This window comes from Gigantopelta aegis, chromosome 8, assembly GCF_016097555.1.
Source record: "Gigantopelta aegis isolate Gae_Host chromosome 8, Gae_host_genome, whole genome shotgun sequence".
NCBI lineage: Eukaryota > Metazoa > Mollusca > Gastropoda > Neomphalida > Peltospiridae > Gigantopelta > Gigantopelta aegis.
The window spans coordinates 19,230,531-19,255,124 of record NC_054706.1 but is presented as its reverse complement, the minus strand read 5'-3'; the positions used below and the strand labels follow the sequence as shown (position 1 = coordinate 19,255,124).

Genomic DNA, 24,594 nt, shown 5'->3' with positions numbered 1-24,594 from the left:
ATGCATGTCATTAGACTTATTTCCTGTGCCAGAAACTTGAAAGGGAAAAAGTAAACAATGCATGCTGTAACTGTGACGATGTAGAGATAGCATGTTACTGCAGTTTATAGACCTAGTTCAAGTGGATTATTATTATATATTGATTGCGTTGTTGATATTATTCGATGACAAACGTCAAATCAAATTTATTAAACGAAATTTCAGCCGAGAGAAAAAGTAAAAAAAAACCCACGATTGTTCGGATTGAGCGATAAGGATGGGGGTGGAAACCACTAGCCCTGTGGGCTAGTGGTTTTGCGTTTCTCACTAGCCCGAACTTAAAAACCACTAGCCACGGGCATCGGGCTAGCGGATTTGTCGAACTCTGTGTTTACACTGATACTCAATGATTTGCTATTCTAAGTAACACACTGTAGGCATAATGCAAACACCAAATTAGTTTCCATTGCTGATAATGTCAATATTTTGTTAGGAAACTGATCTAGCTAAACAATGTATCAATCTTCTTGGACAGTATATACAAAAAGTATGGTTCCTTTTATTTTATTTACCTGCAAAAAATAGGATTATAGCATAATTTGCATTTGAGATAATTAAATAATGTTTTTTTTTTAATAAAAAGTAAATGAAAAAAAAAAGAGTGTATATTAGCAACACCCAGATTTGCAGACTGTATCAGTTTGCATTTTTCGATAGTACAATTATAGTGGGCTTTTTCACTTTCTAGTATTGATGGTACAGATTTACAGAACATACAGAAGTAGGGCTTGTAAATTTTTAACCATGACAAGTGGATTTTGAAAATCATTGATCCCATAGCTCGTTGATTTTTAGAACATTCTGGAAGCCCTGCTATTTCAACTTTAGGTCCATTTCTCACAAACTACAAGTCTAATATCAGCGAAGCTTGACTTATGGTTAAATCTAAGTTAAACATTTATTAAAATTAAATGTATTTTTATTAAAATAGACATACATTGAGATGAACATGTGCGACACCGAATATGTTTATGGTAGATAAGATATTTAATTATGTGGATTTCTTGTTGATTAATCTATCTTCTTATTTTCTAGGTTCTTAGTAAGCCAGAGAACTGTTGTGGTATGAAGGAATATGATGTACGCTACCTTGTGCAGGATATTGCTGCAGCGATTGAGTATCTCCATGGCAACAGAATCATCCACCGTGATCTGAAACCTGAGAACATTGTATTACATCAATTTGATGACAGGGTATTTTAATACATATTTTTTTATATAAAATGTATCCCAACATAATTCGCCTTATTTAAAGACATAACTTCACAGGACATGAAATAGCGGTCTGTGGCAAACAGACCATTGCATTGTTAAAAAAAATAATAGCGGACCATATTCAGGTAGGTAGTTCATTGTATCAGCATGATGTCTTTCAAGAGAAAATGCTTTATTGTATAACATTTAGTGAAATATCTTAAAATATCGGTGAAATACAAGTGTTATCAGTCACTCGGTGACGATAACACATTTTGTAGTGAACATTTCACGATTTCACTCTAAAATGTGTTATTGTCATGTAGAAAGTGTTATCTTCGCTGTAAGAAAGCCGGAACTATTTTGCTGCTGGCATTTTAAAAATAACGGTAAATTGCCTAAAGTCATATAATAGAAAATTTCATATTTTTTGTCAAGTATGATTTATATCTATTCTGGTGAAATTTGCAATCATATCACACTCGTCGTGCAAACGCAACTCATGAAATATGATTTTAAACTTCACTTGATGAGATATAAATCATATTTGACAAAAAACATGAAATATCCTCTATATGTTTTTTACTGGATAGTATTATCTTCCAACTGAAGTTGTTATTTTTAAATGTCTGTATTTTGCTCATTGAAAATTTACTTGCATCGTGTACTGAATACAAACTAAATTTTACTGTTAAACGTAATGTCTGTGTGTGTTTTATGTGTTTTTTAGATTGTATACAAGTTAATTGATCTTGGTTATGCTAAGGAGTTGGACCAGGGCAGTGTGTGTACATCATTTGTTGGAACTCTACAGTATCTGGTAAGTGAATATGTTCAGTATGTTTGTTCACAAAATTGCAGACAAAGTAAATTCAATAAAAGACATGTTTATGATCCTTCATTTTCTGTTCTTTTTTTTTTTTCTTTTTTGCTATACAGAATTGAATCTGGCTGCATTATTTAAAATAAACTGTGCCAAACTGTTAGCGGTATTTTGTCTCCGTTTTAAATCCTAAATAGTTAATATGGCTAATATTCATAATACAGATTCTAAAATTATCTCCCTTTTTTCTTTCTTCTTTTTTGTAAATTCCTGCCAAAAAAACCTGTGTGGCATATAGAATTAGACTGATCTGTAAGTAGTTCATTCATCTTACAAACATATTGTGGCAACTGTGTCCAATTAGCATCTTTTTATGCTTTGTTTTGTTAGTGGAAGGTTATTTTGGAAAATTAGTGATATTGAATTGTAATGTCATTCTTTCTGTCTGACATTGGTTTCTACACAGCTTTTACATAACCTTTTCATACACACAAATAACTGTGTCTTAGGTTTTGTTTCTACTGTGCTATAAAACTAAGTTTACAATCAGTTTTATATCTTAGGTTTTACTAGCATTCAGATGTACTAAGTCTGAAAGTTCCATTTGTGTCACTTTACATTTTAAATCTCCCTTTTCATGAATTGGATACCTTGTTTTTAAATGTAACTATATATTTTTTACAGTATATATTTTATTTTTTATTTTAACAGGCTCCAGAGTTGTTTGCCTCTCAGCGATATCAGTGTACTGTTGATTACTGGTCATTTGGCACCGTCGTCTTCGAGTGTATTGTAGGATACAGACCATTTCTTCCCAATGTGCCACCAGTTAGATGGTAGGTCATTATTAATACTATTATATTATTTCCCATTCCAACCTGTATCCCACTACTGTATTAAAGGAAGTGATGAGTGCTGTCCTGTCTCTAGTCATATGTACAGATATGATCTTTTGCTGCTGATCAGAAAGAATAGCCTCTGTGGTGGCAGCTGGTTTCTTCTCTTATTCTGTAGACAGCTGTCCTTTGGTCATATGTTGAGATACCCATATTTGGTGGTACTAATGGTTAACTTTAGAGTAAAGATAAATTAAAACTTAATTTAAAAAATGTTTTGCCAAGTTGTGGTAAAATATCAGAAGTTGACATTATGTATGTTTTCATTTCCTATAAAAGCTATTTCAGTTTTATAAAACTAATTGAAAAGCCTGCATTAAAATTGCTTTTTGGCTCAAAGGAACAAGGACCACTAAATAGTGACGTACATTTAATTCATGTGATTCAACCCGACTGCAGGTGTTTAGTAACACATTTAAAAAATGGTGAAAAATTACGTCACGATTTCATCTTTATTTTTGGAATGAAGTTTGGAATGTTCAGCATAGGTGTTTTGTAAAAAGCTTCACAGCGCTTGCATGAAAGTTGGGAAAACTCCCTTTGCTCGTTATTGGAAATACAGAGTATGCAGTAAAATAGATTTAAACAATATAACTCAGTTAATAATTTTATTATAAAGACAACCTTTAAGTAAAATTAAGTTTCCTTTCTTAAATATATTTTCAAATACAGACCATTGTTCCATCAAGTAACCAGGAGGGTAATGTGAGTGGTTGTTACAAAACATGGTGTTTCACAAAATAATAACATCTTTCATCTTTTGTATGTATAGAGTACTGCTTTTAAGATTTTCTTTTTGAATTTGTTGTAGCTGATCTGCTAAAACATGGACAATTACTGTAACTGAAGTATTGAACATGTTTAATTTGAAATGTTCCAGGCATAAGGAAGTCTCGACAAAATCTCCAGATGACATTACTGCTCAGTTTGACAGCAAGGGAGAAGTGAAATTTTCCAAAAGACTTCTATCACCAAATCACCTGTCAAGGTTAGCACCTGATCTGTGCTATCTATAACATCACAAGCATCGTGTGATTTCATGGTTTTAGCCAGTAATATTCTGTATCAATGTTCACGTATTTATACAATAGTACTGCAAACTGTAATAAGCATTAGACAGAAAAATTGTTTTTGCCTGTGGTAGTATTGTGTTAAAGTTAATGGAATTGATTGAATATATATTTTCTGTATAATTGTTTTACTTTATTGGTAAAAAGATATTTGCTAAAGACATTTATATGGATATGGATATTTGTTGTGAGGTTGCACATTTTATTATGATATCTTAAAGATCAGGAGCCTCATTCACTAAACTCTCGCAACTTTGCGATCTCGCAGTGCAATGCTAAAAGACTTGTAAAGAGGATGCTTTGTTGTCTAACAGAGCCTAAGAGACCTTTGTGAATTAGGTCCCAGAACAGATCAAAATTTTAAGATTGTTTTTCAAGACCTCAGATGGTCAATTGGAAGAGTGATATAGATGCTGCTTTAAAAAAAAAAAAAAATTCTTGTTGTTACCTAACCCACCATGCTAAAAGTAAAGTCAAACGTCATCTTCTTTTATTTGTATTTTTTCAATACCATATACAGACAACTAAACTGAGTCAGGCAATTTTTGTGAATCAGCAAATCAATATCTTTTAAAATCATAGACTAGCTTGTTGATTGAAAAAACCCCAAAAATAATAAAGATTTTTTTTTTTTTTTTTTGGATACAGAACACTGAAAGGTTACTTCGAGCACTGGCTGAGGTTAATGTTACGCTGGGACCCCAATCAGAGAGGCGGAGGTATTGTGCCAGAGACGAACCGCCCAAAATGTTTTAATGTCCTCGAACACATTCTTGCTCTTAAGGTACATTTCACGTTTTATCTCAGGTATTTGTCTTAATACACCGGTTTTTAGTTGGTTTTATGATGATTATTTTTAAAAAAACCTTCATTAATCATAAATTTTGTACATCATATTTTTAAAAATAAAATTAATTAAACTGTTTATTTAAATAATTTTAAAGTTTTATAACATTTTGATATATCCATAGGTGCAATTATGAGTGAAACCAAATTGATTTTAGCTAGGTGAGACATTTATTTGGTTAATATTGGGATTTAGAAGTATGCGAGATAAAACTCTGGGTTTCTTTGAGGGTTTTTTTCACTGAGAATGGTGTCACATGTTCATCGGTAATGCATTTAATACATGTCATTATATTTCTGTCTGGTGTCACATCATGAGTATTATTTTAGTTATTTTTGGTCTATGTTATATGAGGGTCTCTCTTTTTGTCTTGTCTGGAAAACTTCAATGTTTATTGCAAATAATGTTAAATGAAAAGATATATATGTGTATATATATACATGTATATATATATATATATATATACATCTCTGCACTTTGGAATAATTACTACATTACACGAAGTTGGAATCAATACCAAACAGGACAAAAAAGAAGACCCTTGTAAGAAATATCCCGTTGATCTTAGTGATTCTGGTCATCACTTACAAGTTAAAATCTTTAAAAAGAAATGGACCACCTTAAAACAGTGAAGCATAACCAGACATCATGTATTTTTTTTTTTTTATTTTTTTTCCCACAGATTGTTCATATTCGAACATACGATCAACGAACAGGACCATCTTGTTGGCAAGCGGAAGCTGTCCAACGCCAACAGGTCCTGCTTCCCAATGTTGGACAGCCAGTATCCTGTAACCGAGCAACATACGATGCTAGACTTGCAGCGGATCATCGAACAGGAGACCAGGATACCGATCAACGAACAGGACATCTTGTTGGCAAGCGGAAGCTGTCCAACACCAACAGGTCCTGCTTCCCCTCGTGTTGGACTGAAATAGCAGCATATAATGAAACAATAGCTGGCTGTTACCATCTTGAATACCGTGATCTGTATTGTCTAACTTTAGAGGAATGTCATTAAGAATAAAAATAGCAGGCAATAATAAAACAATATCTGGCTGTTACCATCTCAAATACAGTGATCTGTAGTACATTGTAGAACATCAGAATAATGTCATTAAGAAAAGAACTGCAATGTAGCAGTGCTGTAAATGCCATGTGATAAAATCAAGTTGATACTGAAGCCACGAAGAATACCTAGCTAATATTAACCAATCAGGAACAAACTTTCTGTGTATGCAACAGGGTTATTAAAATGCACAAATATATTTTTTATTACAATCTGGTCAGTAAACGTTTATTAGTCCATCCAGAGGGGACTATAGGGTTTGTGTCTGTCAGACTGTTTGTCCCACATAGAGATTTCTGGACGTTTTGTTTTCTGCTATATCTCAAGATTTTGAGCTGAAATTTTTTGTATAGCTTTATCATGTAGGACCATATTTAGCCGAAAATAAAATGTGTTTTGTACATCGTTAAATAAAACATTTCCTTCTTTATGTATATTTCCAAATCAGGTTTGATTTTTATGGGGATTTGCCCATTTGTAACAGAGTTATGGCCCTTGAACTTAGAAGATTTGTTGAGCCAAGTAGGAACATGTATTGCTTTAGAAGTACTCTCAGAATACTTTTTATATATATATATATCTATACCCGGAGACCATCTGTTAACTAGGCAGTGAAAAATAGCCACCTGCTGCCTGTTAATGGCATCTCTTTTTTATACACTAGTCAATATCCAAACGTTTGTTTTGTTTAATGGCACCACTAGAGCACATTGATTTCTTAATCAAACATTTGGTAATAGTCTTATAGTGGAAACCTACCACATTTTTCCACTAGTAGCAAGGGATCTTTATATGCACCATCCTACAGACAGGATAGGCTAGCACATACCACAGCCTTTGATATACCAGTTGTGTTGCACTGGTTGGAACATGAAATATCCCAATGAGCCCACCGACAGGAACTGATCCTAGACCAAATGACCGCTCATCAAGCGGGGTGCTTTATCACTGGGCTATGTCCCGCCCCAGTCAACATCCACTATCAAGCGACCTCTTAATTTGTAGCTCTGAATGCATACTGATTTATTGACCCTTGAAAACGGGGGTAAAATAAGTCAAAGAATTTCTTATTTATTTCTTTTAATTGGCTAAACTGTGCAGTATTTTACCTGTTACAGTTTGTTTTGTTTAACGATGCTACTAGAGCACATTGATTTCTGAATTATTTGAATGTCAAACATTAGGTAATTCTGACATATAGTCTAAGTGAGGTTGCACATACTACGACCTTTGATATACCAGTCATGGTGCATTGGTTGGAACAAGAAAAAAACTCAATCAGTTGAATGGATCCACCGAGTTGGTTCAATCCTACGTACCAGAGTACAGTTTATTTGGAACCACAGCTTTGTACGTCAGACATCATTTGTTATCGGTCACCTGTCTGTGTTCATGGTGTTATTTCTCAAGATGTTGTTATAATTCTAGATCGAAGAGGAGTGGGTCGTGTTCCTGTTCAGAAAAATGGAACCTTTTCCAATTCCTCGGAAACCTAAACAGCTGCCTCCGCTGGTGCAGTTGATAGTTAAACAGCCCACCACATTACTACCTGGGAATGTAAGTACGAAACCTCACATTCATTACATTTTAAATAACAGAAATTAAAGTTACCGAGGGACCAAGTTTTTCAAAGTACGTATTTCTTCTGTGTGGCATAAAATACATTTGGAGCACCAAGACAACCAGGAACATAATATAGAGTGAAACCCCTTTAAACCAGACCCCCATAGGACTAAGTAAAAAGTCTGATTTTAAGGAATATTCGGTTTAGAGAGGTTTGGTATGGATATTTAAAAAGGGATCGTCAAAAATGTCCAGTTTTGAGGAAGTTCCAGTTTGCTGAGGGTTCGAGTTTGAGGGATTTCATTGTATTTAAATTGCCTAATAGCTAAGTCAGTGCTTTTAATCATTTTAAACCAATGGCAGGCTCAATTCTTTATTTATCTTCAAAAGTATTGTTCTCTTGAAAAAGAAATTGAATAAATTATTAGCCCTTTACCACTGGTTGATATGGTAAACTACAATCTTGTCTTATATCATTTTTTAATGGAGAGCGGAATGGACATGAGTTAAACATCAGTTAATGTCCAAGACTTGGTGAACTTTCCAAGTATCTTAAGCTACCTGCTGATTTATGCTTGTGGTGTTGAATTAGGCCTAACTCTTTATGGTTGCCCCATGTTAATTCATCTGGAGTAAAAGGCAAACACTCAGAAGATTGCTAAGCTTTATATTTAACATGGACCTGCATTTTTGTTTGTTTATATAGGAGCAGCGCAAGGCTTGGGCTCATGCAGTATACTTCTGTCAGGAACAGAACACGGAATACAAGAGGCTCATATTGGGCCAAAGAGCTGCCATGTACGTATGTCAGATAGTTATAGGATATTAAACAAGCTTCCATTTCGTGTCATGTTTATGTCCCAAGTAAAATTATTTTCATTGGTTGCAAGTATTAGCATGAAAATAGTTTTACTTGTTCATATACCACAAAGGTTTTGAACACACCTGTCGTGGGATTAACCTCTGACATCGCCAGTGACTAAGTCTGGGCCAAGGGGGGGTGGGGTGTAAGTTTGAGGAGGGCGGAATTTGGAATAAAAATTTAGAAGTTAGGTCAGAGACCTAAGACCAAACGCAGCTGATTCACTCACTCTACTCATGTCTGGAGAAAAATTAAAAGTCCAAACATAAAATTTAAAAAGCTCTGCCGAAAAGCTTTTAAGGTGATTTAAGCAATTTAGACGGGCTGCCAAAATAAAATGCGTCAGACTGTTTATAAAAAAATAAACATACAATTTTGAAGACCGGCCAAAAAAGTCCACTACGCCCTTACTTGAAGGCGAAAGTTCTTGCAGAGGTTGCGCTGCGGAACTCATGGCAAGGTGATGGGGTGATCGACTCGGAGCTTCGTGAAGCCATGACAAATTATTTCACAAAGCATATGTACATGATATCAAATCATAGTGATTTTAATTTCCTATTTATTACCCATAATTGATTTTAATTTAGTCACTTAACTCGTTTGACTTTATGTTCTAGTGGTCGTAACACTTTGATATGAACCAAGATAATGTTAACATATGGGTAATAAATGTAGTCAAACCAGGCGGCCAAACAAGGGAGCAGTACAAAGAGACTGCATAAGACAGGTGACCGCTAAATACAGGCTGCCACTTTTACAGTCTTTTAAATGTTATTTGTTTTACAGTGCTGCTAATTAATGGATGTGTGCCCTATAGTTTATTATAAATCAACCTTTGACATGTCACTTTTTTCAGTGTTAGTGAAAATACGGGAATGAATGTGTGATGTTTAAATCTGTCTGTTTGTCCGTATGTTCCACATGAAGATTTTAAAAACTTTTTTCTCAATTAATGCCTCAAGATATTGAGCCAATATTTTGTGTATAGCCGTATCATGTATTTACAGATCAGCTTTGACTTACATGGCTATTTACCAAAATGTTGTGTATAGCCGTATCATGTATTTACAGATCAGCTTTGACTTACATGGCTATTTACCAAAATGTTGTGTATAGCCGTATCATGTATTTACAGATCAGCTTTGACTTACATGGCTATTTACCAATATTTTGTGTATAGCCGTATCATGTATTTACAGATCAGCTTTGACTTACATGGCTATTTACCAAAATGTTGTGTATAGCCGTATCATGTATTTACAGATCAGCTTTGACTTACATGGCTATTTACCAAAATGTTGTGTATAGCCGTATCATGTATTTACAGATCAGCTTTGACTTACATGGCTATTTACCAAAATTTTGTGTATAGCCGTATCATGTATTTACAGATCAGCTTTGACTTCCATGGCTATTTACCAAAATTTTGTGTATAGCCGTATCATGTATTTACAGATCAGCTTTGACTTACATGGCTATTTACCAAAATTTTGTGTATAGCCGTATCATGTATTTACAGATCAGCTTTGACTTACATGGCTATTTACCAATTTTTCACAGTCACAGCCCTTGAACATAGGAATATGAAAATGCTTGTTAAATATTGCTTGGTTTTTCTTTACAGGCTGAATTTGCTACGGACAAATTCCCAGTTTCTAAAGCTGAAATCAAAAATGTCAAGTGACATTGGTCAACTGCTTGCTCAGAAGGACCATTTTAAACAGAGGTAATTATGCATTATACATACCATGTAGCAGTAGTGGATCTGGGTGGGGTAAGGAGGTGCTAGTTGTTTTCTTCTATTCTGAGCACTATAAGTGATCTAATACAACCTCAAGGTACACAAAAAAACTTAACCTAACTTTAAATTTACCAAAAAGGTACAGCCCAGCAGCTGTCCTTATTTTTTTTTAGTGTCGATCCCTCCCCTCAAAAATGCTGATTCTGCCATTGAAAGGGATTTGAATTAAACATTGTTCCTAAGTTGTCTTGAGTACTGTAAAAATACTTTATTTTCGTGGGATCAAATTTTCGCAATTTAATGAAAATAGTCAGTTCGTGAGCATTTATTTTTGCAAATCCACCATGCCTTCTCCCAATAAAAAACCACAACTGAAATACCGGTACTGAAGTCAATAATTTTCACGTTTATTATTTACAAAATACCATAAGCTTACGCAAGGTGCTTAGGCTACCCTGTATGCTTTTTCGTAATCCTCAAACATGTTATAAAAAAACAAACTCGAAAACAAAACGAAATGTGAAGGCGCAATGCTAGCTCAAGTTTGATTTAATCAGTATTTATTACTGTCAAAATACTCGTTCACTATGGGTTGTTATTGACCAACAGACAAAACCTTTAATGTAAAGGTGCAATATGAACTATGAGTATACATGTAGTATTGCTGTTGGAGCTTCCACATTTTAACATACTGTGATGTTTACTTCTCTTTATTAAACATGTACTTGCTTTCATCGCCATCACTTACGAAAGAAAACCATACAAAATGTAGTATTGTTTATTATCTTATTATATATTTTTCTGTACTTATATTTGGGGGGCGGGGCGGTTAATTTAAAGTTTTAAGTGTTGCATTGTTACTACTAGTCTCGTGAAATGGAAACTAACGATATCTCGGCATTGACTCTGGTCTGATTGAACGAGACTACTTTTTTTTTTCTTTTTTTTTTTTAAATGTCCAGTTTTCGTCAGCTTTTAATTTCACAAATTTTATTCAAACGTGAAAAACCCGAAAAAATTTCCATGTGAAAATAAAGTATTTTACAGTAACTAATAAATAATGACCTTTTTGTTTTTGAGAATCACACCGATTCCCTTAAATATCTTTTAAGCTGAGGTTCTGTTTCAGACTCTGAAAAATGCTAACAGTTTTTATTTTAATGTATTTCACACTATTTTTGTCAAGCTTCATGGTTTTGTAGTATGTATTATTATGATGTCATACGGTTTTCGTAAACTGACAACTCTTCTTACACTTGCAGTTTGGATTTTGATGTCGCGCAGTATAAAGAGCAGGCACAATCAGGTGGAATATGTAAGTTGTTTATTTGTTTGTTTTTTTACTAATTAAAACAATTTTTAAGGTGCTCATTCAAGATTCTCAGTGTATTAAGTTTTGCTTGAAGTCATTTTTTTTAAATGTAGACTATTTTCTTGGTTGATGCAACTGTTTTGAGACACTCCTTTTTTCGTGGGCTTAAATGTTTATGATTTTGCTAAAATACACATTTTTTGGGGTACCTAGATTTGGGGATTAAACAATATAATATCATACTATAGGTATACATGTATTATATTTTTGTTGTTCTTTAATTGGTTAACTGCACTAGTCCGTGAATTACACAGCAATTAGTCCACCAGAAATAAAAGTTATTTCATGGTAGTTACCGTTGGTGCATTCTGATGGTAGCAGATGGTCAAAATTGGGGTCAGATCATCGGCTATTATTTTAACTATTCTCTGTAAAGAATCGGTGCTTGGTTGATCTGGTGCTTTGATCTGGTGCTTTAGCAAGGGTGAACTCTGTTCATTATTCTCATTCCAGTCAATGCACCACGACTGGTATATTAAAGGCCGTGGTATGTGCTGTCCTGTCTGTGGGATAGTACATATAAAAAGATCACTTGCTACTAATGGAAAAATGTAGTTTGCTTCCTCTCTAAGACTATATGTCAAAATTTCCAAATGTTTGACATCCGATGTGCTCTAGTGGTGTCCTTAAATAAAACAAACTACATGTAACTGTTCATTATCTTGGAATGCTTTCTAGCACAGTGGTAGATATATTCTCGGAGGTGTCGCAGGTCATTTGTTTGATCTAACTTGGTGATTTCAGTCACTTCTCATATGCATATCGCAGGCTATAGTGACACTTATTACCGATATCCCTGCATCACAACTCAGGTATGTAACCCTGCCACTGAGTTCCATTCCTTACTGCCAATGAAATATTCTAGGGTGTTGCTATACATGCATTCCATTCGTCGTAAGGTTTGAGAGTCTTGGGTTTTAGTAGTATTAATGGGGTGGGATTTAGGTCAGTTGGTTGAGGGCTTGCCTGAGGTGCATGCGACGTAGGATTGAACCAACTTGGTGGATCCATTCAACTGATTGAGGTTTTTTTTGTTCCAACCTGTGAACCACAACTGGTATATTAAAGGCTGTGGTATGTGCTTTTCTGTCTATGGAAAAATGCATATAAAAGATCCCTTGCTGCCAATGTTAAAATGTAGCAGGTTTCCTCTGATGACTACGAGTCAGAATTACCAAATGTTTGACATCCAATAGCTGATTATTAATTAATCAATGTGCTCTAGTGGTGTCGTTAAAACAAACACAAACTTTAACTTTTTTAGTAGTAGTATTACAATTTACAGAACTTGAGCTTTGTAGTTTTAGTACATTTGATGTCCTTTCAGCGTCTGCAAGGATGTATGCAAAATGGATGAAAACATATGAGGACATTGAGACGTTTACAGAGCTTGTAAGTTTACTTGACGATGTCAGTCTTCTTGTTTTATAAGTTGTTGTTTTTTGGCTCTAACCCCACTGACTCGTAACAAACAATCAAACTTATTTCTTTTCCACATTAACTGTCCTCAACAAGTGCACCTCCCCACTTCCTGTTATCCGTGCGATGCACTCAGGGAAACAGAAGGTAGTTATAGTCACATGACTAGAACTACAGGGAGCATACAGTAGAAGAATTTTAGGCCATCCCATTGGCTGTTCGGACCAGACCACTTGCGTGGGGAGGAGGTGCAATTGTTGAGGACAGGTAATGTATCTATAAAAGAGAAAACACTCCCATTTATTTCCGTCCACCTATTTTCAGTTTCTTTTTTTCATTTTTTCTTTATTTTTCACTGCAAAAATTATTTATTTTAAAAGGTGAATGCACTCTTGTCTAAAAGAATTTATCTTATTATATTAATTAATTAAAAATATAATTTAATAAATTTAAAAAATGTATTAAAAAATGTATAATATACATTGAAATAAACATCCATAATGTGCCACTATAAACCAAATTAATCATGACTTTTATATCACAAATTGGAATTAATTACAGGCATTAACCTTCTGACTACTGCATTCGAGATATCTCGCCCAATGTTATGCAAGCTGACACACTATATACTGCATACAGTACATTCACTCATTCATATTTCCCTCAATTTCGCACACGACAGACCGGAAATAATAACAGAACTACAGTGATCAAGACTCATCATGATAATGGCCACTTCAGTTTTTTGTTTTAGCATGAAAAATACCTTGGAATTTTAAGTTGAAAAAGTGGTTAATTAGAAACTGTTTTACCAATGAAAGTCAAGAAATATTGGTATATGAATTGGAGTTTGTTTTCATCTGGCAACGTAAGTAAATGTGACTTTATAGATTTTTGGCCTAATGTTAATCAACATAAATATAAAAATGAGAAAATCCCACAAAAATACTTAACAATTCACATACACATTTATGAACATTATTTTATGTATTTATAAACAAATTAAGGGAAAATATGTGAGTAAAAGTTATAAATTTGTAACCCCATAACATAGTTTTTGTCACAAAAGTAGTCAGAAGGTTGAATTAATTACATGCATTAAGATGAACATCCATAGGTGGAACTGAAAGTGAAAGTGACGCAAAATCAGTCTTAATTCTGTGCAATTCATTTTGTATATGTTGACTGAAATGTTGAGGAAATGCCAAACTGTGTTTTCCAGAAAGATCGAGTGAACCGACTTGATCAACATTGTACGGCACTGCAGACCAAAATAGTCGAGCTACAGCGCAGTCCGTTTGCGAGGATGAAGCAAAATGATGCTTTGGTAGAGAGGTATGATGTAATTTAGGGGTGGGGTGGGGGGGAATTATAGCTCAATCAGTTGAGTGCTTGCTTGAGGTGCTTGCATCGCAGAATCGAACCACTTTGGTGGATCCATTAAACTGTTTGGGTTTTTTTTCTCGTTCCCACCAGTGCACCACAACTGGATAAAGACTGTGGTATGTGCTTTCCTGTCTATGGGAAAGTGCATATAAAAGATCCCTTGCTGCATTAGGAAAAATGTAGCAGGTTTCCTCTGATGACTTCGAAATGTTTGACATCCAATAGCCAATGCTTAATTAATCAGTGTGCTCCAGTGGTGTTGTTAAACAAAAACAAACACAAAATTAAAGAGAGGCGGTCCTCTCAAAATTGCGAAAACGGTCATTTCATTCACATGTTCCTCATGCATATCAAGTTTCGTGTAACGCAAATTCATCATGTGATTGATTGTCTAGTACCATTTCAGTGATCTTCAGCTTGCCTTGATTTGGCTCACGGTGAAGACCGTAAATTGAAGAATAACATGTCATGAGAATAAAGCTAAATGGGGTCATATTATTCTAAATGCTTTGTTATTTTTAAGATCAGTGAGATTGCAACTTTAACTTATATCTTTGTTTGACCAATCTGTTTTTCAGTCAAGAAATGGCAAGGAACTTGTATCAAGAATTAATAACGTCTTCTAGAGGTAAGTTATGTCTTTTGAGTTCGTTTATTGTTTGCATTCATGTAGCTTCTTGTGCTGGTAAATTTGGTTAACTGGAACTCAACTCACAGTTTTATGAACACACTGGTCAGTCCACTTTTTGTTTTTAAAAAACAATACCTAATGTTGCATAGTCTTCATGATATGTATTCTCTTTTAAATAAGCACTTTATTAGCACAGATATGGAGCAGAATAGGACTCAGAATTGTCAAACACGTACAAATAAAACAGTTATTATATAGAGATTATTATACGAGCTTGTGTGTTGTATTGATTTTGCGAAATGAGTGTCAGGATTTTTGTATTGCCCGAACGAGAGCGAGTGTAATACATAAATCCTGACATGAGTTTTGTAAAATCAGTACGATTCACACGCGAGTGTAATAATTTCTTTATTATCCATATTATTATTGTTATTTTTTATGAATAACAAGCACTGTCTCAAAATGTTTCAACCACAACTAGAAGGAGTCGACGAAATGATGTATTTCATGCAAAGTCTGAGCTAGGACTGGGGAAAACAATGTCATGTTATGACGTCGCTTCCCAAAATTACGTCATCACAATTGTTATTACACGTGTGCTTCGTATAATTATTATTAACTCAGTTATCATGAACCAGGTTAAAGAAAGTGTACCGTATATCTTCGTCTGTAAGTCGATCTCGGCTATAAGTCGAGTCCCTAATTTCAAGTCCTGAAACATTTTTTTATTGACCCGTTTATAAGTCGACCCATGAAAAACAACTTATAAATATTGAAGTATTTCTTATTTTTAGCACATGAGAACAATAATGTACAATATTTGAACAAAAGAAAATTATTTTACAAACTCCGGTTTTCACGTTTTGTACATCGCAAACAAGTAACATAGCATCAAAACAAAATATTCCCTTAGTAGATAGTGAAAGCTGTTTGGCTGTTACTGTATGGCACTGTACAGCATGGTTTTGTGCACAGACAACTTTATTTATAAACACTGACAACAGATCACTACAATAAAACTGAAAGTATCAGTTAATCACGTTTTGCCGCCATATTAATACATGTAAGGAGGATAACTCTGGAAAGTACACTGGTTTTTATGTATGTCCCTATTGCTCTAGTGAACTGCAGATATCAGTCTAAGCTGTTTTAAGGGAAAGCTCAGTAATATTCATGAAGTTAATCACCGACAAAACATTGTTTGAACAACCATTAATGCCAGTGACCAGATTTCAAAATAAACTCAGGCAACAGGTAGTTAGTATTGTTTACATTTTTGCTATTAGTGATGACTGTTATTTTAACGAAGTGGACTGTTCTCTTGGCATTTGAGTGAGATCGCACGCCTTTTTGCATAACCAAAACCGTTCTAATGCCCCCCAAAAAAGGTTATAAAAAATAAATGTGTCAAATTAACATATTTGAGTATAAATACAGGGCATACTTCAACAATAAAACTTGTAAAATAATCCCCAAAACGGTAATATTTTGGGGTGAAATTTTTTTATCGTCTTATAAGTCGACCCCCCAAGTTATAAAATAATTTTTGGGTGAAAAAAATTCGACTTATAGGCGAAGATATACGGTAATTAATTATTAAAAAAACAAGAACAAGATTAATAATGCATTTTGCATCGCATGTTTTTTGTAAAGGTAATTAAACATTTAATTTATTTAATTTTATATTCATTTAACATGCACAGAGATTAAATATCTATAGGTGAAAATGTGATTGACACCAAATTAGTTTATGGCAGGTGAAACAGTTGATTAGGTGGAATTGTGTGTGTTGCAGAAAACCGAAATAACTTGCTGGATCACACCAAGATGGTACACGAGGTTGTGAAGTGTGCTCTACAGAGAGACAAGTCAGACAAGTCGGTGATAGTCCTCTACACACATCTGGGGTAAGCTCGACAGGCTGCCAATTACATGGTGACTGATTTCACATCTGCAGCCAATTATTGCACTTCATTTACTTCTGGGGCAGGACATCGCTCACTGGTAAAGTGCTCACCTGACGTGCAGTTTGTCTAGGATCGACCTTTTATTTTTCATGCCAATTCACCATGACTGTTATATCTAAATCTGTGGTATGTGCTGTCCAGTCTGTGGGATGGTACATATTAAAGATCCCTTGCTACTAATGGGAAAATGTGGCAGATTTCCTCTCTAAGTGTATGTCACAATTACCAAATGTTTGATATCCTGGTAATAAATCAATGTGTTCTGTTGCTGTTGTTAAACAAAACAAACTTTTATCTTTAACTTTCAAATACTTTTGTTTTGATCACTATTGTGTCCAAGCGTTTTTTTGCTGTTAGAAGGCGAAATTTAGCTCACTCCGAAGAGCGCTTGCCTAAGGTGCTCTGGTTGTAGAATCACAGCCACTAAGTGGACCCATTCTCAGATAGGGTTTTTGTCCCGTCCCAAACTAAGCCCATTGGAATATCAAAGGCCAATGTACATGCTGTTTTGTCTACGGGAAAGTGCATATAAAAGAAAACTTATTGCTAATGGGAAACCCTCTCGTTCCGAATACAGTTTCTGGCTCTAGTCAGAAATCGTGCTTGCATTGAGTGTGCTTGAACATTAAATTTGATATAAGCATGTTAATTCCCGACATCTGACCTGACAGTCATTTGTGGGCATACACACATAGTGGGAAAATGTAGCGGGTTTTTTAAGTCAGAATGACAAAATCCAATAACTGATGATTACTTAAAGTACCAAAATGACAGACACTAGTTGTTAAACACTGCAGCATATGTTTCACTATTAGAGCTGTTTTTGATAATTGAGATCAGACATTACTTAGATTTTACTCTTTACATTATTCATTAGCGTACATCAGAAATGTTTCTAGTAATTCTGGTGTTTCTGATATCACAAAAGGAATTTTTTATATGTTAAAAAATACATCTACTTCTGAGAAGTAATGATTATGGAGTTGAGCTCTACACTCTAGTTTATTTTTGAGAGTATATTCCCCATTTCAGCATAATGAACTCGTTTCATTCTATTGTAGCTTTGTCCAAATGTGTTACAGGTTTGCAGATTAACCAAACTTAGTGTCCGTTTTCATGGGTTGAAACAGTAGGGTCTGCAACTTCAGTCTATGTGCTCTAGCGGTGTCATTAAACAAACAAATGTTTTCTGGCTGTTAGGTTCAGGCAGGATGACAGTTCAAGCTAAAACTGGGCAATAGTTTCTTATATCGTTAATATTATGTATTGCCAAAGACCATGGAACTGGAAAGGAAGTAATTCTGCATTCAGTGCTTTAGATTGCATCAAATTTGAGGTGATAAACTTAGTTCCCAGAATACATCTGCCCAAAATAATCATGCACAAATTAAGTACAAACATGCTGACCTCAAAATATTACACCTCAAAACCACTGAAATGTTAAGTTTTATTAGATTAAAATAACTTGAAATTAATTTCTGAATATTAACAGCAGCTGTTGATGACAGTACTGAAATAAAACCTTCCTGCATTAAAAAAAACAAAAGACAAAAGTCCCCATTGTGCTAAAATTAGTGAGATCTAAAGTCCTGGCATTGTACTTGGTTGTACTTGATAATGAAACTTGATCAATAGGTTAACTACTTCAAGCAAGCAGTGCTCTACCAAACTCGATTAATAGGTTAACTACTTCAAGCAAGCGGTGCTCTACCAAACTCGATTAATAGGTTAACTACTCCAAGCAAGCAGTGCTCGACCGAACTCGATTAATAGGTTAACTACTCCAAGCAAGCGGTGCTCGACCAAACTCGATTAATAGGTTAACTACTCCAAGCAAGCAGTGATCGACCAAACTCGATTAATAGGTTAACTACTTCAAGCAAGTGGTGCTCGACCAAACTCGATTAATAGGTTAACTACTCCAAGCAAGCGGTGCTCGACCAAACTCGATTAATAGGTTAACTACTCCAAGCAAGCAGTGCTCGACCAAACTCGATTAATAGGTTAACTACTCCAAGCAAGCGGTGCTCTACCAAACTAGATTAATAGGTTAACTACTCCAAGCAAGCAGTGCTCGACCAACCTTGATTCATAAGTTAACAACTTCAAGCAAGCAGTCCCTCGACCAAACTTGATTAATAGGTTAACTACTCCAAGCAAGCAGTGCTTGACCAAACTTGATTAATAGGTTAACTACTTCAAGCAAGCGGTGCTTGACCAAACTCGATTAATAGGTTAAGTACTTCAAGCAAGCAGTCCCTCGACCAAACTTGATTAATAGGTTAACTACTTCAAGCAAGCAGTGCTCGACCAAACTCGATTAATAGGTTAACTACTTAAAGCAAGCAGTGCTCGACCAAACTCGATTAATAGGTTAACTACTTCAAGCAAGCAGTGCTCTACCAAACTCGATTAATAGGTTAACTACTTCAAGCAAGCAGTGCTCTACCAAACTCGATTAATAGGTTAACTACTTCAAGCAAGCGGTGCTCGACCAAACTCGATTAATAGGTTAACTACTTCAAGCAAGCGGTGCTCGACCAAACTCGATTAATAGGTTAACTACTCCAAGCAAGCAGTGATCGACCAAACTCGATTAATAGGTTAACTACTTCAAGCAAGCGGTGCTCGACCAAACTCATTTAATAGGTTAACTACTTCAAGCAAGCAGTGCTCTACCAAACTCGATTAATAGGTTAACTACTCCAAGCAAGTGGTGCTCGACCAAACTCGATTAATAGGTTAACTACTTCAAGCAAGCAGTGCTCGACCAAACTTGATTAATACGTTAACTACTTCACGCAAGCAGTCCCTCGACTAAACTTGATTAATAGGTTAACTACTTCAAGCAAGCAGTGCTCGACCAACCTTGATTCATAAGTTAACAACTTCAAGCAAGCAGTCCCTCGACCAAACTTGATTAATAGGTTAACTACTCCAAGCAAGCAGTGCTTGACCAAACTTGATTAATAGGTTAACTACTTCAAGAAAGTGGTGCTTGACCAAACTTGATTAATAGGTTAACTACTTCAAGCAAGCAGTCCCTCGACCAAACTTGATTAATAGGTTAACTACTTCAAGCAAGCAGTGCTCGACCAAACTTGATTAATAGGTTAACTACTTAAAGGAAGCAGTGCTCGACCAAACTTGATTAATAGGTTAACTACTTCAAGCAAGCGGTGCTCGACCAAACTCGTTTGATAGGTTAACTACTTCATGCAAGCGGTGCTCTACCAAAGTCGATTAATAGGTTAACTACTTCAAGCAAGCAGTGCTCTACCAACCTCGATTAATAGGTTAACTACTCCAAGCAAGTGGTGCTCGACCAAACTTGATTAATAGGTTAACTACTTCAAGCAAGCAGTGCTCGACCAAACTTGATTAATAGGTTAACTACTTCACGCAAGCAGTCCCTCGACTAAACTTGATTAATAGGTTAACTACTTAAAGCAAGCAGTGCTCGACCAACCTTGATTCATAAGTTAACAACTTCAAGCAAGCAGTCCCTCGACCAAACTTGATTAATAGGTTAACTACTCCAAGCAAGCAGTGCTTGACCAAACTTGATTAATAGGTTAACTACTTCAAGAAAGTGGTGCTTGACCAAACTTGATTAATAGGTTAACTACTTCAAGCAAGCAGTCCCTCGACCAAACTTGATTAATAGGTTAACTACTTCAAGCAAGCAGTGCTCTACCAAACTCGATTAATAGGTTAACTACTCCAAGCAAGCAGTGCTCGACCAAACTCGATTAATAGGTTAACTACTCCAAGCAAGCAGTGCTCGACCAAACTTGATTAATAGGTTAACTACTTCAAGTTAACTGCTCCAAGCAAGCAGTGCTTGACCAAACTTGATTAATAGGTTAACTACTTAAAGAAAGCGGTGCTTGACCAAACTTGATTAATAGGTTAACTACTTCACGCAAGCAGTCCCTCGACTATACTTGATTAATAGGTTAACTACTTCAAGCAAGCAGTGCTCGACCAAACTTGATTCATAAGTTAACAACTTCAAGCAAGCAGTCCCTCGACCAAACTTGATTAATAGGTTAACTACTCCAAGCAAGCAGTGCTTGACCAAACTCGATTAATAGGTTAACTACTCCAAGCAAGCAGTGCTCGACCAAACTTGATTGATAGGTTAACTACTTCAAGTTAACTACTCCAAGCAAGCAGTGCTTGACCAAACTTGATTAATAGGTTAACTACTTCAAGAAAGCGGTGCTTGACCAAACTTGATTAATAGGTTAACTACTCCAAGCAAGCAGTGCTCGACCAAACTTGATTAATAGGTTAACTACTTCAAGTTAACTACTCCAAGCAAGCGGTGCTCGACCAAACTCGATTAATAGGTTAACTACTTCAAGCAAGCAGTGCTCTACCAAACTTGATTGATAGGTTAACTACTTCAAGTTAACTACTCCAAGCAAGCAGTGCTTGACCAAACTTGATTAATAGGTTAACTACTCCAAGCAAGCCGTGCTCTACCAAACTTGATTGATAGGTTAACTACTTCAAGTTAACTACTCCAAGCAAGCAGTGCTTGACCAAACTTGATTAATAGGTTAACTACTCCAAGCAAGCCGTGCTCGACCAAACTTGATTAAAAAAGTTAACTACTTCAAGTTAACTACTCCAAGCAAGCAGTGCTTGACCAAACTTGATTAATAGGTTAACTACTTCAAGAAAGCGGTGCTTGACCAAACTTGATTAATAGGTTACTACTCGAAGCAAGCAGTGCTCGACCAAACTTGATTAATAGGTTAACTACTTCAAGTTAACTACTCCAAGCAAGCGGTGCTCGACCAAACTCGATTAATAGGTTAACTACTCCAAGCAAGCAGTGCTCTACCAAACTTGATTGATAGGTTAACTACTTCAAGTTAACTACTCCAAGCAAGCAGTGCTTGACCAAACTTGATTAATAGGTTAACTACTCCAAGCAAGCCGTGCTCGACCAAACTTGATTAAAAAAGTTAACTACTTCAAGTTAACTACTCCAAGCAAGCAGTGCTTGACCAAACTTGATTAATAGGTTAACTACTTCAAGAAAGCGGTGCTTGACCAAACTTGATTAATAGGTTAACTACTTCAAGTTAACTACTCCAAGCAAGCGGTGCTCGACCAAACTCGATTAATAGGTTAACTACTTCAAGCAAGCAGTGCTCTACCAAACTCGATTAATAGGTTAACTACTCCAAGCAAGCAGTGCTCGACCAAACTCGATTAATAGGTTAACTACTCCAAGCAAGCAGTGCTCGACCAAACTCGATTAATAGGTTAACTACTCCAAGCAAGCAGTGCTCGACCAAACTTGATTAATAGGTTAACTACTTCAAGTTAACTACTCCAAGCAGGCAGTGCTTGACCAAACTTGATTAATAGGTTAACTACTTCAAGCAAGCGGTGCTTGACCAAACTTGATTAATAGGTTAACTACTTCACACAAGCAGTCCCTCGACTATACTTGATTAATAGGTTAACTACTTCAAGCAAGTAGTGCTCGACCAAACTTGATTCATAAGTTAACAACTTCAAGCAAACAGTCCCTCGACCAAACTTGATTAATAGGTTAACTACTCCAAGCAAGCAGTGCTTGACCAAACTTGATTAATAGGTTAACTACTTCAAGTAAGCAGTCCCTCGACCAAACTTGATTAATAGGTTAACTACTTCAAGCAAGCAGTGCTCTACCAAACTCGATTAATAGGTTAACTACTTAAAGCAAGCAGTGCTCGACCAAACTCGATTAATAGGTTAACTACTCCAAGCAAGCAGTGCTCGACCAAACTCGATTAATAGGTTAACTACTCCAAGCAAACAGTGCTCGACCAAACTCGATTAATAGGTTAACTACTTCAAGAAAGCGGTGCTTGATCAAACTTGATTAATAGGTTAACTACTCCAAGCAGGAAGAGTTGAGTGCGTCGTTAAATAAAACATTTCTTTCTTCTTTTTTTCTGCAGGAAGATTTCAGCGTGTCGTTACGAACTGCAGAAGATCATTCCCGACCTGGAGAAGTGCTGTGAGGAAATCGAGGCGGCCAGTCGCCAGCTCATCACTCACCAGCAACACAGACAGCAAGCCATCTGGAAGATGCTCAAACTGGCCGTACGTTTATTATAAGCATTAGGGATGTTCCACTGATCGATTACAATAGAATATTGATCGGTTTGGCTGTACCAATGTGATGATTGATTATAAAAATTCATAATCGATTGCATGAAATTTTTTTAAAAGTGATAGTTCCTCCAGTTTAGATGATGGAATTGGTGTAAACATGTTTTGGTTGGTGTTTGTTTTCATGTGTACATGAAGAAAATAAATATTAAATAGTTACTAAAGGTACAATTAGCGGTTTGTAGGTTTCTAGATCCAGGTGAACATGACGATAGATTCATGGTCCTTATACATGTAATTAAAATCCTTCTTATGTTCTAACTGATTGTGTAATTGAAAGTTAATTAGTTGGAGAAGACTGATTATAGCCGATAATCAGTGATAAAGTTCCAACCAATTCCCAACACTAATAATCATAATCATAAAAACTTGTCTCCCATGGGAATTTAAAAACGAAATTGCTGTGGATGAAATGGTCCACCGACGGCAGTTCAAAGCCTGCCCATGGCAATGTTAGTAAAAATGATTTTTGCAGCAAATAAACACAACTGAAAAGTTATTTTGCTGTATGTAGACATATTTTAAATGTTCTAATGGTACCGTATATACTGGCATGTAATGTACATCAGGCGCAAACATTTTGCCATCTTTGAGGATCTTAATGTGATGCTCCCGACCCATTGCAATTTATATCTCAACGACGGCAATTGCCCTCGGTGCCGTCGTTAAGTTCGAACCTGATATTAATAATAGATCCAATTTCACAAAAGATTTTAAGTTTACGTTTGCGACTAGTAGTTATACCTGTTTGGCAAATTTATGTGACGTCTCTATGACACAGAAAATTACATCATAGTGTAAGGTGGAGCATAGTAAAGACAGAAAATTACATCATAGTGTAAGGTGGAGCATAGTAAAGACAGAAAATTACATCATAGTGTAAGGTGGAGCATAGTAAAGACAGAAAATTACATCATAGTGTAAGGTGGAGCATAGTAAAGACAGAAAATTACATCATAGTGTAAGGTGGAGCATAGTAAAGACAGAAAATTACATCATAGTGTAAGGTGGAGCATAGTAAAGACAGAAAATTACATCATAGTGTAAGGTGGAGCATAGTAAAGACAGAAAATTACATCATAGTGTAAGGTGGGTGGAGCATAGTAAAGACAGAAAATTACATCATAGTGTAAGGTGGAGCATAGTAAAGACAGAAAATTACATCATAGTGTAAGGTGGAGCATAGTAAAGACAGAAAATTACATCATAGTGTAAGGTGGAGCATAGTAAAGACAGAAAATTACATCATAGTGTAAGGTGGAGCATAGTAAAGACAGAAAATTACATCATAGTGTAAGGTGGAGCATAGTAAAGACATAAAATACATCATAGTGTAAGGTGGAGCATAGTAAAGACAGAAAATTACATCATAGTGTAAGGTGGAGCATAGTAAAGACAGAAAATTACATCATAGTGTAAGGTGGAGCATAGTAAAGACAGAAAATTACATCATAGTGTAAGGTGGAGCATAGTAAAGACAGAAGATTACATCATAGTGTAAGGTGGAGCATAGTAAAGACAGAAGATTACAT

General features: G+C 35.6%; 1 protein-coding gene across 1 annotated transcript; it reads left to right on the top strand.

Moving 5' to 3' along the window:
• Positions 1 to 256: 256 nt before the first annotated feature.
• On the top strand, positions 257 to 23,569 carry LOC121379525 (inhibitor of nuclear factor kappa-B kinase subunit alpha-like). The gene is made up of 17 exons (XM_041508170.1): positions 257 to 280; positions 1,075 to 1,233; positions 1,964 to 2,053; positions 2,768 to 2,892; positions 3,833 to 3,940; positions 4,671 to 4,806; positions 5,610 to 5,806; positions 6,603 to 6,615; positions 7,367 to 7,495; positions 8,208 to 8,299; positions 9,988 to 10,089; positions 11,367 to 11,419; positions 12,804 to 12,868; positions 14,118 to 14,230; positions 14,860 to 14,909; positions 16,687 to 16,819; positions 22,849 to 23,569. Exons 1-17 carry the CDS (start codon positions 257 to 259, stop codon positions 23,006 to 23,008), a joined length of 1,749 nt encoding a protein of 582 aa, XP_041364104.1. The 3' UTR covers positions 23,009 to 23,569.
• The last annotated feature ends 1,025 nt before the right edge of the window (positions 23,570 to 24,594 follow it).